At 39.5% G+C, this 16,040-nt stretch overlaps 2 protein-coding genes across 2 annotated transcripts in view; both read left to right on the plus strand.

Annotated features, from left to right (window-relative positions):
- Window positions 1-243, plus strand: part of LOC308267246 (maltase-glucoamylase-like) — a gene marked incomplete at both ends in the record, with an annotated part of 28,870 nt that extends 28,627 nt beyond the window's left edge. The window contains one exon of the mRNA XM_080701821.1: window positions 174-243. Within this exon, the coding sequence (XP_080557947.1) occupies window positions 174-243 (70 nt within the window). The remainder of the gene's footprint in view (window positions 1-173) is intronic.
- The window catches only part of MGAM (maltase-glucoamylase), a gene marked incomplete at both ends in the record, with an annotated part of 169,693 nt that extends 159,690 nt beyond the window's left edge, over window positions 1-10,003 (plus strand). Inside the window, 4 exons of the mRNA XM_080701254.1 lie at window positions 667-755; window positions 2,522-2,571; window positions 3,147-3,317; window positions 9,851-10,003. Coding sequence (XP_080557380.1) covers window positions 667-755; window positions 2,522-2,571; window positions 3,147-3,317; window positions 9,851-10,003 — 463 coding nt within the window. The remainder of the gene's footprint in view (window positions 1-666; window positions 756-2,521; window positions 2,572-3,146; window positions 3,318-9,850) is intronic.
- Window positions 10,004-16,040: the final 6,037 nt, after the last annotated feature.

Consider the following 16,040-nt stretch of genomic DNA (forward strand, 5'->3'; position numbering starts at 1 on the left):
GAAAATATATACACCAGGCATGGTGGTGCATGCTTGTAATTCTAGTTCTTGGAGGCAAGAGGATCACAGGTTCTTAATGAGGCCCTCTACAACTCTTTTATTTTCTGTCTTTTCTTAACAAAAGGGACAACAGTACGTCTTTTAAGTTGGTTACTCTTATCCCTGTTTCACAGATGGCAAGGGGAAGTATTTGGATATTATTTCCTCAGCTGTATGGCTATGGACAGGGACTACAATCCATGACTGTCTGATATCACTCCTAAAATTTTTAGACCCTTACTCATTTGATTCCATAGATTCAGGTAGAAACTGAAGAGCTGTGGACATTGGCAAACAAAACTCACTTAAATGTGTTTTCAGAAATTGGCCATAGAAGGATTATATCAGGATTTTCCCCACAATGAGGAGAGAAGGAATTCATTCAGTATGGTTTTAAGATCCTTATGTGAAAATTCCCTTTGAATCATTCACATACATTTCATTTATTGTATGAAGTCGGTTAGCTAGATGGAGATAGAACCAGAGGTAGATCACAGGCCTGTTGAATCCTAGTAACCTCTCTATCCCAGGAAGCACTTTCTTTTGCTTCTAGGATTGTCTGTAAATCCTTAGCTTGTGACTGTGGCTTCGATTTTTTTCTAATGTCTCTCCCCCACTGCATTGCAGCCGCCAGAAATTCATGGGCTTCAAAGTTGCCCTGGATGATGCGGGAAATGCTGAGGGCTGGCTCTTCTGGGATGACGGGCAAAGCATCGGTGAGTTGGCTTGCAGGGATCCAGGCCAATACGACTGACCAGGCTCCTGGATGTCCTATACATCCACTTTTCCTCTTTCCATGTTAAAATAATTTTGTAATATAAAGTATAGTCATTTGTTCCTAGAACTTAGGAGGCTGAGACAGAAGGATTGCAAGTTCCAGACCAGCCTCAGCAGCTTAGCAAAACTCTCAGCAGCCTCCTGAGACACTGTTTTAAAACAAAAATAAAAATGGGATGGGGGCATACTTTGGAAGTAAAATTCTTCTGGGTTCAACCTGTAGTAATATATAATATATATATATATATATATATATATATATATATATATATATACAGTCATTTGGTCATTTGTTACTTAAAGTGTATAATTCTCATTATACATGATCTTTATGCCTCATTTGAATGACACCTAGTTCTGAATCTCTCATTACTTAACTATCCTAATGCTTTGTGGAAGAATTCAGTAGAGAGCCACAGGGGAGGTGTATTTGTAGCCACTGGAGATAAACTTTCATATGACGTATGGTCAAAGGCATATTCCGTAATAGCATGGTTTACTGTCCCAGCAAGACAATAATCAGTTTTGCTATTTGTTTGGGGAGTTTTTTTATTGGGAGTATATAGGAATTAGCAACCTCTTAAGAGAATGACTTAAATATTGTTAGTTATTTTTAGACCAGTGTTATTTGATAGGACTTTCTAAAATGATGGAAGCGTTCTATTTATTCTCCTTTACAATAAAGTAGTGGGCATATGTGACTACTGGGCACTTAAGGTGTGACAAGGACATTAGAGGAAGAAGATTTTGATTTTGATTTAATTTTAATTAACTCAAATTTACATAGCTACATTTTTCTGGTTACTTTCTTGGGCAGCACAGTTTTAGAGGATAGCCAATGGTCACTAATGAAATGGTGAGTAAGTGAGAAGGAGGCTACCACACAGGGAAGAGGGAGAAGGTTGCGAGGATGGGAAAAGGATGGGAATGCCCGAGATAGGCTCCTGAGTAGTCCACCTCCCTCAGAAAGGCCCAACTTCATACTCTCTCTGGGCCAGTGGCATACATTAAGCGTAAAGGACAAAGAAATCTTTGCTCCATTGTCTGAAGATCATGTGATTTTTTTTTTGGCACTAGAGATTGAACCCCAGAACATTCTACCTCTGAGCTATACTCCTAACCCTAACTTATTTTTTCTTTTAAAACAGAGTCTCTCTAAATTTGCTGAGGCTGGCCTTAAACCTAAAATCCTTTTGATTAATCCTCTCAAGTACTGAGATTACAGGTGTGCACCACCGTGCCCAACTTGGAGGTCACATTTAAAAAGTTGCTCAGTGCCTCCCAGGATAAACCCACCAAGGCATGAGTCTGGTATCTGTGTACACGTTCATGTGCATGTGTGTATTGGTGCATATTGGTGCATCTAGCAAGAAGAGCCTGGAAATTCTGAAGTGACTGGGAGGATGTTGAGGATGGTGGATCAAATAGAAGACAAGTGATGTAAGAGTGACGTTAGAAAACTACTATGCAAGGTGACTCTCTTAGACTCATTTTGATCATTGTGTCAACATGGGTTGGCTGCAGAGTTGAAGTAGTCTCTGAAAAGAGGACTTATGTTACAAAATGAAAATGAAGCCACATAAAGAAGAAAAGTACCCCCAAAATAAAACCCCAAATAAACCCAGCTCTCTCAACTAGGACAAATAGGCACTTAGAATTCTCTCTAATAGGCCCCGGTCATATTTGCCTTGTTATTTGTTTTCAGATACCTATGAAAGAGGACTCTATTATTTGGCCCACTTTTCTGTCAGCCAGGTAAGTGTGACTGATGCCGTGCAGGGAGGCTAGAGTTCTTCTGGCTTAGCAGATGCTAGATGCCACAAGAACCCCAAACACTGGCAGTTTCTTCACTACTCATCTTTCCTAGTCATAGCCTTCCTTCCCTCCGGACTTCACATGGACATTTCTGATATTCTCCGGGATTTTCTGGCCATCGAATCCACTCACATCTCATCAGTATGAGATTTTTAAGTTTACCACTTGACAGATGGGCACTGTTTCTATATCATCTCATCCTTGTTCCCAGAATGATTTGTAATAGTCTGTACATTTTTTACTTCTCCATATATAGAATATAAGTTTTCTGATGGTTGAGACTCTGTCTCCTCCAGAGTTGAGGACAATACTAGAGGCACTGCAGATGGTTGTGCCAATGGATGGTACTTGGAAACAGGGGATAGAGTGCTAAAACCATGACCGTTACTATCGGATGATACAAGAAGATGGCTCTGAGACTGTCATAATCTACATTTGTGCATAAAAAGAAGTTTGGAAAAAATTTGGATTAATTATTTTTGCTGTTTTCTTCTTTTTTATTTCCAATTTGACAGAATACAATGCAGAGTAATATAATTTTTAACAATTATATCACTGATACAACCCCCTTGAGACTGGGCTATATTGAAATCTGGGGAGTGGGCAGTGCCTCTATCACCAGCGTGAGCATCTCTGTGAGCAACCAGGATATAACGCTCCCTGTCAGCTACGACCCGGCAACACAGGTTTGTAGTCAGTGAAAGTCCATGGTGTTTCCCAACCCGTGTTTGCCTCTTGTAATGCCTGGCTGTTTCCTTTCCAAATGCTACTGTCTCCTGCACAACTCTCAGAGAGCCCTGTGTTCAGTGTGTCCACACGCATGATTCATGGTTTATGATCACCTGGAGCCTCTGAATCCTTTCTTTCCACGTTTGTCTTCTTGTCTACAAACCCGAGTAAAATTCTCTCTGTACTCTCTTGTCTCAGAGACCAGCCTCCCAACAGCGTGAACTACCATATTTCATCAAATATTAGACACTCTCAGCTAAAAGTTGCTCCATTATTTTAGATACCACAGAGGAAGAAAAAGTAAGATAATAAAAATATGAAATAGTGCTTCTTTATCATTCAACATTTTTTAAAGAAAGCTCTTTGAAGCTTCTATAGACATAGAGTTTTGTCTAAATGTTTTAATATTTCAAATGCTTAATCCAGAGGAAAATGTTGGGTAGAGATACATTGATGATTCTGGATCAAAATAATTTAGAACAGGTAGACCCTTAGTGGGAAGAAGTATTAAAAGTACTTTAACCAATTTTAATATATGTGTTTCTCTTATTACTTAAAATTTTATTCATATTTTAAAAATTTTTTTATAATTAAATATTGTATTATTTTATTCAAAGTTATTTAAAACAGAAAAGGAGTGCTCGGGATGTGGCTCAGTGGCAGAGTACTTGTCTACCATGCTCAGAAACCAGGGTTCAATCCCCAACATCACAATAAATAACTAAATCAATAAATATTAAAAAAGAAAACTATGTATACTAATTGATTTTTTACTCTCTATTACCAAGGGTGTTGGTGATTCAAAATTTCATAAAAATTTCCTCCACTATTGTCTATAATGTTTTGTCCCAAGCCACGAACATAGCTTAGGTCAATTTTTGCCCTAGGACTTTCTTGCCCTCACTACATATTCCTTCCTAAAAATAGTCTTAGATGGCAGGCAGTCCATCCACTCATGACATAGTAATAGCCCTCAAGTCCTCACGTGCACAGACCCTGGTGCTCACCTCAGGAGTACTGCCTAGGCCCAAGGTGATCCTAAGCTGTTGATTACGAGAGATTCTGATTTCATAGATGTTAAATATGTGAGAACTCTGCACTTCAGGATTAATGCAGGTTTGTGGTCCCGATACTATCATCCTGATGGTAAATGGGACCATTCTTTTCTGCATCCTCATTTCTTTTTTTTTCCCTAAACATAAGTCCTTTCTGGTTTCTCAGCCTGAAACAAAAGTTTTTCCTCAGTTTTACTTTCTTTGGTTGCTTCTGCATCCTGTTATCGTCTTCTCAACCTACTCTCCAACTTTACCAAGAGCTCTCAAAGGATCTTACCCAATTCTCTCTTGAGTCTACTTTTGGGCTGACATACAGGCTAATGCCTGGACACGCAACGAAACCCTGGAAAGTATGTGCCTAGAAAAATATTTGGAAATGAGACTTTACTAGGTGATCATCAGGGTGATAGGAGGGAATAGAAGAAGAGAAAATAGAAGGAGATCGTCAAAGAAAATCAACACCTTAGGAGAATGGAAAAGCTATTTCTCCCATTCATCTATGTAGGTATTTCTCTTCAGTGGTTGTGAAATGCATTATTGAGAAACCCATCCCTATCACTGAATAATCTTTGTACTCTAGGCATTAGAAAACACTTTCATTTCCTGAAATTGTGAGGGTGGTTGGCAGGTGGGTCTTGAACTATGAAAGCATTAGGGAGTTATCTAGACCATTCACTTGTACCTGGTTTATTTATATGCAGGAAGTTTCAGAGGACAAATACCTAATAGTTTTCTTTTGGTTCCCAACAGGTGCTACGTGTTGATGTAACCAGCAGAAGCATCAATCTGCATAATTTTATTTCATTGACATGGAGAAGCTCTCTGTAAATTTTTAGAGCAAGATCCTAACTCTGAACTCTTAAACCTCTTGTACTATGCTCATAAAATTATTGTATATTGCTATTGGTTCATGCCAAGTATGGATAAAATATTGTATTGATTCTGTTATATATTTTGTGAATCCTAAATGTTAATTCTTAGCTAATTATGGGATAGGCAGTAGAGAGGTGGGGTGAATCTGTGAATTACCTTAATGTCTTTATGGGATTAGTAAGGCACAAATGGTTCATCATATATAGCATTACTGAAGATAATGTGGGGCATGATGGAGTGTGTGCATGTGTGAGCGTGTATGTGTGCGTAAGTATGGAATGGGCCCACTCTCTTGCTAAAGACACAACAAAAGACTTTATATGACAGTTCCTGGTCTTGAAGCTAATTTACCTCAAGCAAATATCTGTAAAGAACATATGCTATCTGCTTTTGAGTAGAGGGGGATAATACGTTGACCTCATAATATTAGAGGAAGAAAAGGTAAGCACAGGAAGGGTCTGAGGCCACAGAAGTGATCATAATTACCAGGAACAGTAACCTTCATAGAGAAGGGAAGGGAAGGAAGACTCCACCCACTTGAAACAGAGAAGAGAGGTTTGGAGAAATTTTTAGCTTATGAGAATAGGGAAAGGGGTGATATTTAGAAAGAAAAAGCTGAAGAAAGGAGTTTGGGTATAAAAATAATTTATTTTCACAGTAGTGTACTATGAATTGTAAAAATCTTATTTCTCTACCCTACCTAATGTACATAGCCATGGTTCATACAAACACATGTGATTTATTTGCCACCGAGAAATAAAACAAGTGAATTTGCAAGAGACTTTGAATGTTGTGATACTTTGTCCTTGGGTAATCTCACTTTGGCCTTAAGATTTCTTGTTCAGCAAACACCTGTGAAGTGGTCTTTCTGCTTCTCTTTGGCAATCGAGTTCCTGCAATCTAATCCACCAAGGAGATGTTCACATTTACAGTTAGCCACACTTTCTCTGCAATGATCATTTCACAGATCAAACCAACCTTCTAGATGTATAGGAGGGGGACTTAGATTGTTTTTTAATTATCATAGAATTGCAATATTTGATTAAATGTCAACTTCAGCAAAAAAAAAAAATTGGGGCTAAAGAAATTATCAAATAAACTTCAACACAGATAGTTACTCTTAGCATTATTTGAAAATAGGTTGAAACAAGAGTCTTTGAAGCGAATGTATCTACTTCCTCTAGTCTTTTTCTCTCCTTATGTACTAGGCAGCCATTCTGCATACACAACTCTGGTTTCTGTACCTACTGTATTGCTGGCTTCATGTTCATATTATCAAAATAAGGGGCCTTTGCATGAGGTTCTAAGCTAATTAGGAAAGTAAAAGCAACAATGGGTATCATTTGATTAAAAAGTGGGAATTTGCCGGGTGTGGTGGCGCATGCTTGTAATCCCAGTACTTGGGAGGCTGAAACAGGAGGATCACACAGGTTTGAAGCCAGCCTCAGCTACTTAGAGAGGCTCTCAGCAACTTATGAGACCCTGTTTTCAAATAAAATATAAAAAAAAATAGTTCTGGAAGTATAGCCCAGAGGTAGAAATCCTCTGGGTTCTACTCCCAATAACACACACACACACACACACACACACACACACACACACACACACAAAGTGGGAATTTTGTCAAATTTCCTAATCAACTCAGAAAGACTAAAAAAGTGAAAATATGACCTGTGACTTTAGAAATCTATGTTGCCATCAGGATACTTGTGCAAGATGGGCATAGTGGCACACACTTGTGTTAGGTTTTGTGTGGGGGTGCTGTGTAAAACACACGAGAGGAGACCAGCATGTGTGGTACCAGCTTTTATAAGGGGGATGCAATTCTCCTCTTGGGGATGGGGGCCAGTTCAAACGACCAGTGGCACCATCCGAGACCAGAGTGCAAAAGCTGCTTCTTTAAAGGGGGATGTCTTGGAGGTGGGGCTAAGCGTGGGAACGCTGCTTCTCTCCTATATCTGTAGTCTGCTGAGAGGACTCTCCACCTCCAGGGTTCCGCCTCCTCCCCTTGCAGAGGTCACATGGGGAAGGAGGCAGGGACCCGACTTATCAACTTGTAATCCCAGCATTTGGGCGGCTGAAACAGAAGGATCACGGTCCTTGGACAGCCTCAGTTACTACTTAGTGAGGCCCTTTGCAACTCAGTGAGACCCTGTTTCAAAAATAAAAGAATAAAAAATAGGGCTGGGGTGTAGCTTGGAGAAAGAATGCCCCTGGGTTCCATCCTTAGTACCGCCCCCCAAAAATATAAATAAATAAATAAATAAATAAATAAATAAATAAAAAGATACTTATGCACACTGGCTCTGGCTGCCCCAAAATGCTCTAGGAGGATTCCTAGCTAGACAATCTTGGGAGGCAAGGCCCTGAGTGATGTATATGGTGGGTGGGACATTTGTAGTGTCAAAGACTCATTCAGTGGTACCAAGTTTTTTTTACCAGTCCATGTTTTATGGAGTTAAAGAATGAAATCCAAAGACAACGTGAAAGTAGAAATAGGGTGTTTATTTTATTTTATTTTATTTACTTTTTAGATATATGAAAGTTTTACTTTAAGTTAGGGAAAGATAGAGGGCAAAGCAGCCCCCCACAATGGCGGGTTCTAGAAAGATAGTGGCCTTGAAATTTTGGGGGAGTGGGCTTTTAAACCTTCTTGAGGTTTTTTATTTGTTCTTTTAGGATTGGTCAGAATTGGGTTTTGGGGCCAATGACTTTTGCACAGTTTCCATCCTTAATTTAGAATGCTTTTCTGTGGGTTGGTCAGGGCCCTGAGTCCTTGGCACCCACCATTCTGTTACCTGCCTGCTCACCTCCCCCAGCCTCACAGAAAGGGGATGCAGATGGCTGCTTTAATGGTCTTGCCTGCCTCACGTCCTCCTTCTGATGATGTGATCCTAACTGCTGTTAGGGAAAGGGGGTGACCATCACTGTAAATGCTGTGTGCTGGTAGGGAGCACTGTCAGGGTATTTGTAGCTTAGGATCTCAGGTACTGTGGAAGAAGGAATTCTTCGTATGATATTTATTTTTAAGGAGGCAGTAGCAGAGAGGCAGCTCACCCCTAGGGGCCTTGGCAGACTTTAGAGCCCAGCCAGGACAAGCAAGTCAATTGTGCACCGTCTTTCCCCAAGGGCCCCTCCATCCACCAGAGAGTAGCAGGGTTAGAGCTCCCATGCATGGGAGGGGACCCGAAAGGGGAGTCAATATTGGTGTTGAGAACAGGGCTTTATATAAATTTGAAGCCCTTTTGTATAGACATTAACCAATGAAGAAAGTCCCTGTTTGTTTGTTTGTTTGTTTAGTGGTACTGGAGATAGAACCCAGGGGCATTCTACCTCCAACCTAAACCCCTAGCCCTATTTTTTACTCTTTATTTTGAAACAGGATCTCACTGAGTTTCAAAGGGCCTCATCAAGTAGCTGAGGCTGTCCACAAACCACAGTCCTCCTGTCTCACTCTCCCAAGTGCTGAGATTACAAGCATGCGCCACCATGCCTGGCTCAAGTCCCTGTGTTTCATTTTCTTTTGCTTGGCTTAATTTGTTAATTTCCTAAAGTCATGAGACTGTTTGTACTGTATGTTTGTTCCCTGGTCTGTATATAGCAACAGTCCACAGGTCTATGGTCAGTGCACATACATCTTTGGTTCTTGGTGTCTTGGCTCCACACCTACAAATTTAATTGTTTGTATTCAAGTCTGATCAACAACAGGGAATCACCTTCCTTCTTAGTGGGGTCTGGATTTTGTTTTTCTTAACCTTTATCTCCCGAGAGTCCTGTATCATCCCTGACTGCCCAAACCTAATTCCTCACTAGTAACATTCATGGAATCCCTCCTCAAATCAGTGTCTTAAAATACATAAAGTAAAATGCAGACTATTACAAAGGAATCTCGTTATGTTAAAATATCCTATCCACATATTTTAGAAATATGACATAGTAACATATAAAGTATGTTTTTTATTTTTAAGTCAAATAAAAAAAAAACTAGCAGTACCAAAATTTCAGTGTAATGATCAATATAAACTGAGACAGTGTCTATTATAATCTTATAATGTGATATAAAATATATGTGATTCTAGTTTGGAAAAATACATGTGCAATGCTAAAATCAATGTGATCTGTTGTTTACATTCATAACCTTGCTAAATTTCAGCTAGAAATTAGTGAATAAAGACTACATCTGTTCAAATATTTCCTAAATTATACCCAGGAAGGTCTGGGAACCCTAAGTTAAGAGCTTATAGATGATAAAATATTTCAGCTTCCCAGAATCTAGCTTAGTAGCTAAATCCTAGTATTTTCAACAGTCACAAGACCTCACAAGCATCAGTCTATTTCCATTGTCATGAATTCAATTTTGGCCTTTCAAATCATTTGATATGTTTATATAATAAAACATGATGTTTCAATATATTTAAACATTGTAGGATGGCTAACTAAAGCCAATCATATCTACTACTTCAGATTTTTATTTCTACTCTAAAATTTTTTAAGTATATTGTATAACACATGCTTTCCTTTCTAAGCAACCTTTCTCTTATTAAAATAATGTTCTTAAGCAGCTCTGGGAAAGGTCAGGGGAGGAGCTGATCTGTGGTTACCTTTGCTTCTCTATTTGGTCAGAGCTGCTCTTCTTTGAGTGCGAGGTTGCATCTCCCCTCTTCCCATCACAAGCCCACAGATCCAAGGGATTTTATGCTGCTTTTGGTGGATAAAAACTCAGAAGCAGTTTCTACAGAGGTTTTGTAAAGTAATGTTTGCAAAGAAATGGATTCCAGGGGAAAAAAAGGTGGCTAGAGATGTTGCTCCTGTATTTACAGAAGTCAGGAGTAAGAACCGTTGACCACACTTTCATTAGGAATATAGAATCTCAATCTCTGAGCCTAAAAATGTTGGTCTTCAGACAATTCTTGGGAGACCAAACGTAATGATTGTTATTTTTTTTGTCGTACTTGGAATTGCACCCAAGGACATTCTACCTCTGAGCAACACCCACAGCCCTACTTTTTATTCTTTATTTTGAAACAGGGTCTCACCAAGTTGCAGCGGGCCTCACTAAGTAGCTGAGGCTGGCCATGAACCTGTGCTCCTCCTGTCTCAGCCTCCCAAATACTGGGATTACAAATTTGTGCCACCATGCCCAGCTAAAGTAATGATTTCTGAGTCAGCACTTTTTAAGCACCTATTGTACAATTCTGATTAGAAAAGCATGTGCTTTATGGCTTCTTTGACTCACATAGTAAACTGAAAATAAAATACTAACATACCCAATAACCTTACCACCATAGGTGAAATAGTTTTGTCTCTTGGGATCAGGTTTCCTCTTTGCAAAATGTTGGTGTCAAACTAAAGCTATGATTGTAAGATATGGAGTTGTGTGGAGCCCCAGGTTCCTTCTTCATTTCCTAGACATAGAAGGTAGCAGGTCCACAGGGTTCTGAGCTCCCTACCCAGGCTTTAGCCATTCACTTGTTTATTTACTGCAATCCCATTTGCAGAAAGAATTTTAACTATGCATATATTTATCACAAGTCCTGAGACAGTTTGAAATCTAGACTTCTTTTTGAATCTTTTAAAAATTCTTTATTCAAATAATAAAATGCATCTCTCCTTCTCTAAAACTGTACAAGTTATAACATTTGTTTAAATTAGTTTAGTGGTTACCCTGGTAATTACAACATGCATAGTTAATCTGTCAAAGTCTAAAGGTCATTACAAATCTTATTTTCCTTCTCTTTTGTTTTTCTACAACAATATGCATTGTTTTATTTTTAATTCATTTTTTTCTTTTTATGTGGATCATATTGAAAAGGGCATACATTCAGACTGTGCTTGGTGCCCTCTATTTTGCAATCCACTTATCTGCTGATGGAGACCTAGGTTGGTTCTGTATTTTGACTATTATGAATTGTGAATATGGGCATGCATATGTTACTGTAGTTCTCTGATTGAAACTGAGACTATTTTACACTCAATTATTGAGGATCCCAACAGGTTTTGTGTATGTTATTATATTTATTGATATTTTTATATAAAAATGAAACCATATTTTGTAATAAAAGTATTCTGTAGGTTAGTATTTTATACTTTTGCAAATCTCTTTAATGTCTGGCTTAAACAGAAGAAAGCCGGGTTCTTATACCTGCTTCTACATCAAATCTTATATTGTTCTATCACAGATAGTCTCTGGAGAAGTCTTTGGGCATATAAGAGTTTAAGAGAAAATATTTTCTTGGTATTTTTATGAAAACAGTTTTACCTCTTCACCCCCTTGAAAAGGTGTCAGAGTTCCAATAGGCTGGCTGTCAGAGCATGCTCTGAGAACCATTCCACACAAAGCCATTTCCATCAGTGGCTATTGGAAGCAGAGCAGCCCCTGCAAAGTGGACCTCCACTTATAACTCTTGGTGGCCAGCTACTAAGAGAAAGGTCAAGGTCTTGCTTTTTGACATGTTCTCGTTTCTTCAAATAAGATTTCACTTCATCTCTTATTAGAGTGCACGTATGCCAAATGTATGGAACACATATTTTATTTATTTATTTATTTATTTATTTATTTATTTATTTGGTGGTACTGGGGTTCCTGGAAGCCCTTCTACCTCCGGGCTACACTCCCAGACCTATTTTATATTTTTATTTAGAAACAGGGTCTCCTAAGCCAGCACGGGCGGCTGGCTTCGAACCTGCGCGATCCTCCTGTCTCCGCCTCCCAAGCGCGGGGATTACAAGCGTGCGCCACCACGCCCGGCTTATTTATTTATTTTATTTTACTTTATTTTGTGGTACTGGGGATGGAACCCAGGGACATTCTACCTTGGAACTACACCTCCAGTCCTATTTTTTATTTTTTATTTTGAAACAGGGTCTCACTGAGTTGCAAAGGGCCTCCTTTGAGTAGCTGAGGCTGGCCACAAACCACGATCCTCTTGTCTTGACCTCCTAAAGGCTGGGATTATAAGCGTGTGCCACCATGCCCAGATAGGAACACATATTTTAAAAGGGGCTCCATTAAAGCAAAGAGAGACTTAACTCCCAAAGCACACCTGGGTGTGGCTTGCCACATTCCAGCATCATGTGCTGTGTGCAAGCCTAACTCTAACAGCTCACAGATGTGGCACAACCCATGCAGGGTGTCAAGGGCAAGATGCAGACACCAGGCACAAGTTTCAATGTCCAGGCACGATAGGCAATGCACAGGCACAACACCTGCTGACCAGGAGCACCCTGACAACCACACTGAGTCCCTAGCAACCGGGAACTGTAACTGTCAGCATCTGAGACTGAAAACGGATAGCTTCTTCTGCCACGGAGCCTTGCCAACTTGCCATGCTGACCACAAGCAATGAGTCTGAATACTGACCTGGCCATGTTCTCGAAATAACTAAGGCCATATTTTGTTTATTTTCCACAATCAAAGTCTGCTTAGAACACCAAAAATAAGAAATAACAATCCTAAGCCCTTTTATTTATTTATTTATTTATTTATTTATTTTATTATTATTTTTTTTGGTGGTACTGGGGTTCCTGGAAGCCCTTCTACCTCTAGGCTACACTCCCAGACCTATTTTTTTATATTTTGAAACAGGGTCTCCTAAGCCAGTGCGGCTGGCTTCGAACCTGCGCAATCCTCCTGTCTCCGCCTCCCAAGCGCGGTGATTACAAGTGTGCGCCACCACGCCCGGCTCAAGCCCTTTTATTTAAATAGGGAGAAATGCATTTCTTTCATTATTAATGCTATAACGTTGTCTTATGTATCTATGTAGATAAGGTTGTGCTGGTTGACAGATATTGTCAGTCTCACCAATATTCCTTTGTTCTTGTCTTTATAGCTGGATCACTGATAGTTTACATCTGACCTTGTAGGATGGTGTTTTAAACTAAGGGTCATACATATTGTTGGTTTCTGACCTTTTCATTACAACCATCTGTTTGCTATGGTAACTGTCAATAGCTAACTTTACTATCTCTTCTTGGTAAATAGCAACTGGAAGATACTGGGTCACACACTCATCTCTTTCATTTTAAATGTCTTTACTATTAACTTCCAGTTGCTAGTTAGCAAGAAGGGATGTTGAAGTTAGTTATTTTCACCACTGTAACCTGAATGATGCTATAAGCCCAAATTGTGCAGTCACAAGTAAACCATCATGAAAAGAATAAAAGGGAAGCATGGTGGTATACACCCGAATCCCAGCACTTGGGAGGTGAGACAAGAGGATCCAGGTCCAAGGCCAGCAAGTGGTAACTTAGCAAGGCCCTTTTTGTATTCCCAGCATTTGGGAGGCTGAGACAGGAGGATCCCAGTTTGTGGCCAGCCTCAACTACTTAGTGAGGCACTTTGAAACTCAGTGAGACCCTGTTTCCAAATAAAGAATAAAAAAATAGGGTTGGGGGTGTAGCTCGGAGGTAGAATGTCCTTGGGTTCCACCCGTAGTATGGCAAAAAAAAAAAAAAAGCAAAAGGGAAAGAAAGCTTAGTAATAAAGTGCTCCTGGGTTCAATCCCCAGTACCCCCCCAAAAATAATAAAAGAATAGAAGGATCTTTGATAACAATAAATCTCCTTTCTCGATCTTTTGCTAACATGTCTTTCCAACTTGAAATGACTTCCAGATACATTTTTCCTTTAACAAAGGCAATATTGTGGGCAAAAGGTAAGGTGAATATGTCATAAATACAGAAATCTAGTCTGTGTGTGTGTGTGTTACCCTATACTGGTCATTTGAAGCAAACACAGAGGCTGATTATAGACATTATCACTTATGATTAATACATGCCATCAAAAGAACCCACTATATTTCTCATACATTACCGGGGAGAGTGAGAGTGTAAAATGCTGCTGCTACTTTGCAAAAGTTTTTGCAGCTCCTCAAAAAGTTAAATGTTAAGTTACCATATGAACCAGCAATTCCACTGCCATGTTCATACCCATAAGAATTGAAGATATAGGCCACACCAAAACTTGTGCATGTGTTTTCATAGCAGCAGTGATCAGAGGAGTCAAACAGTGGAAACAACCTAAATTCTTACCCACTGATGAATGGATAATCAAATTTAGTATAGCTATACAAAAGATATTACCTAGACATAAAAAGGAATAAAGTATTGATAACTGCAACAGTGCAGGTGAACTTTGAAACATACAAAGCTAAAGAGGCCAGACGCAACTGACCACACATTTTAGGATCCTATTCATATGAAATATTTAGAATTGGCACATCCATGAAGACAAAATAAGCACTAGTGGTTGCAGGGGTAGGGAAGAAGGCAACGGGAATAACCTCTAATAAATGTGCAGCTTCTTTGAGGTTGATGTTCTGGATTTTGATCATAGTGATGATCAGGCAACTTTGTCAATATAGTAAAATTCACTTCATTGTAAACATAAGTGAATTTTATGCTTTGTGAATTATATAGTAATAAAAAGAGAACTCACTTAGACATATTTAAAAGACATTAGTGACATTGAAACTCTAGTAGTGCTAGAGAATTAAGTTTGTAGACTGTGTGGTCAGGGAGAAGATGTAGATGACTCTGTGGGAACCTGGACTGCACGCCTTCAGCACACGTTTGGCACTTTTACTCACAGGATGTTGCTTCGAGGGACCTGGTGCTGCTGCCCTTAAAGTGCGACATCTCTCCACCATTCTGGATTCCACAAGCTACCTCTTTTTCTCCACATTATTCTCTAGATAGCTCACAGCACATCTTCTCAGCAGAGCCTACGTCACCAGCCTTTTCAATGGCAGAAAGATAGGCTATGAAGGATAATGTCCAGCCTTTCCCCCGAGGAGGCAGAATTTGAAATCTCTTGAGCATGAGAAAAGTTTTTAAGGTGCTGAACAGTCAGAAGGAATAACAGGTATCCCCTAGCAGTGCCTTCCCAATTTATGATTATATAACTGCCACTGTAGTGGTGCTTTGCTTACTTAGATAATTAGATAAAAGTATATTTGTATTAATAAAAAGCTGAGTTGGATCAAACAAACTTTAGAGGGTGAAAATAGAGAAAGAAACAGTGGGATACGCCAGGATCAGTTTTTCCTTTCCATTACTTATTCAACAAACAACTATTTATTTCCAAACATCTACAGATATGGGGCATAATACTAAGTACAGAAGATACAATCATGGAAAAGATAGATAAGACCAGAGCTCTGGCGCTCTTTTGACTACGTGGGAAGATAAGCAAACACTTTCAGAATGTGGAAAGCAAAGTAAACAGATATGAAAAAGATATGTTCAAAGGAGGAGCAACTATTTGAAAAAGACAAAAACCAATTCTGCCTTCTTCTTTTTTTTTAAACAAATTAAGTTTTCTCCCTTGTCACAGAGAAAGCAAGGACTGCTTTATGACTTGTTGGGAAACACACTCCCCTCCTTTCATTGAAGTCAGCTTTATGAGGCAGTAAATCGATCCTGGCAGAAGCTGGCTCTATCAGCCCAGTCACCTTTGCTCAGTTCTCCTTGAATCTTAGAGGGAAAGCCGCAGCAAAGAACAAGACAAGGCTACGAGGTGAGTCCTCTTGCCCACGCAGGCAGTGCTCTGAGCAGGGGATAGCTTTTGCAAAGGACGTCAGGAGGAAAAGGCGGTCTCTCTTTTTGTAAGCTTTTCTGTTTCCTACTGTGTTAAGCATTCTGTACTTCTCTTGTGGACCTGATGGCTTCTTCCTTTTCCATAGTCGATGAGGAATGAGAATGAGAGAGTGCATAAAGATGTGTGTGTGTGTGTGTGTGTGTGTGTGTGTGTGTGT

Source organism: Muscardinus avellanarius (assembly GCF_963383645.1).
Source record: "Muscardinus avellanarius genome assembly, chromosome: 9".
Taxonomy (NCBI): domain Eukaryota; kingdom Metazoa; phylum Chordata; class Mammalia; order Rodentia; family Gliridae; genus Muscardinus; species Muscardinus avellanarius.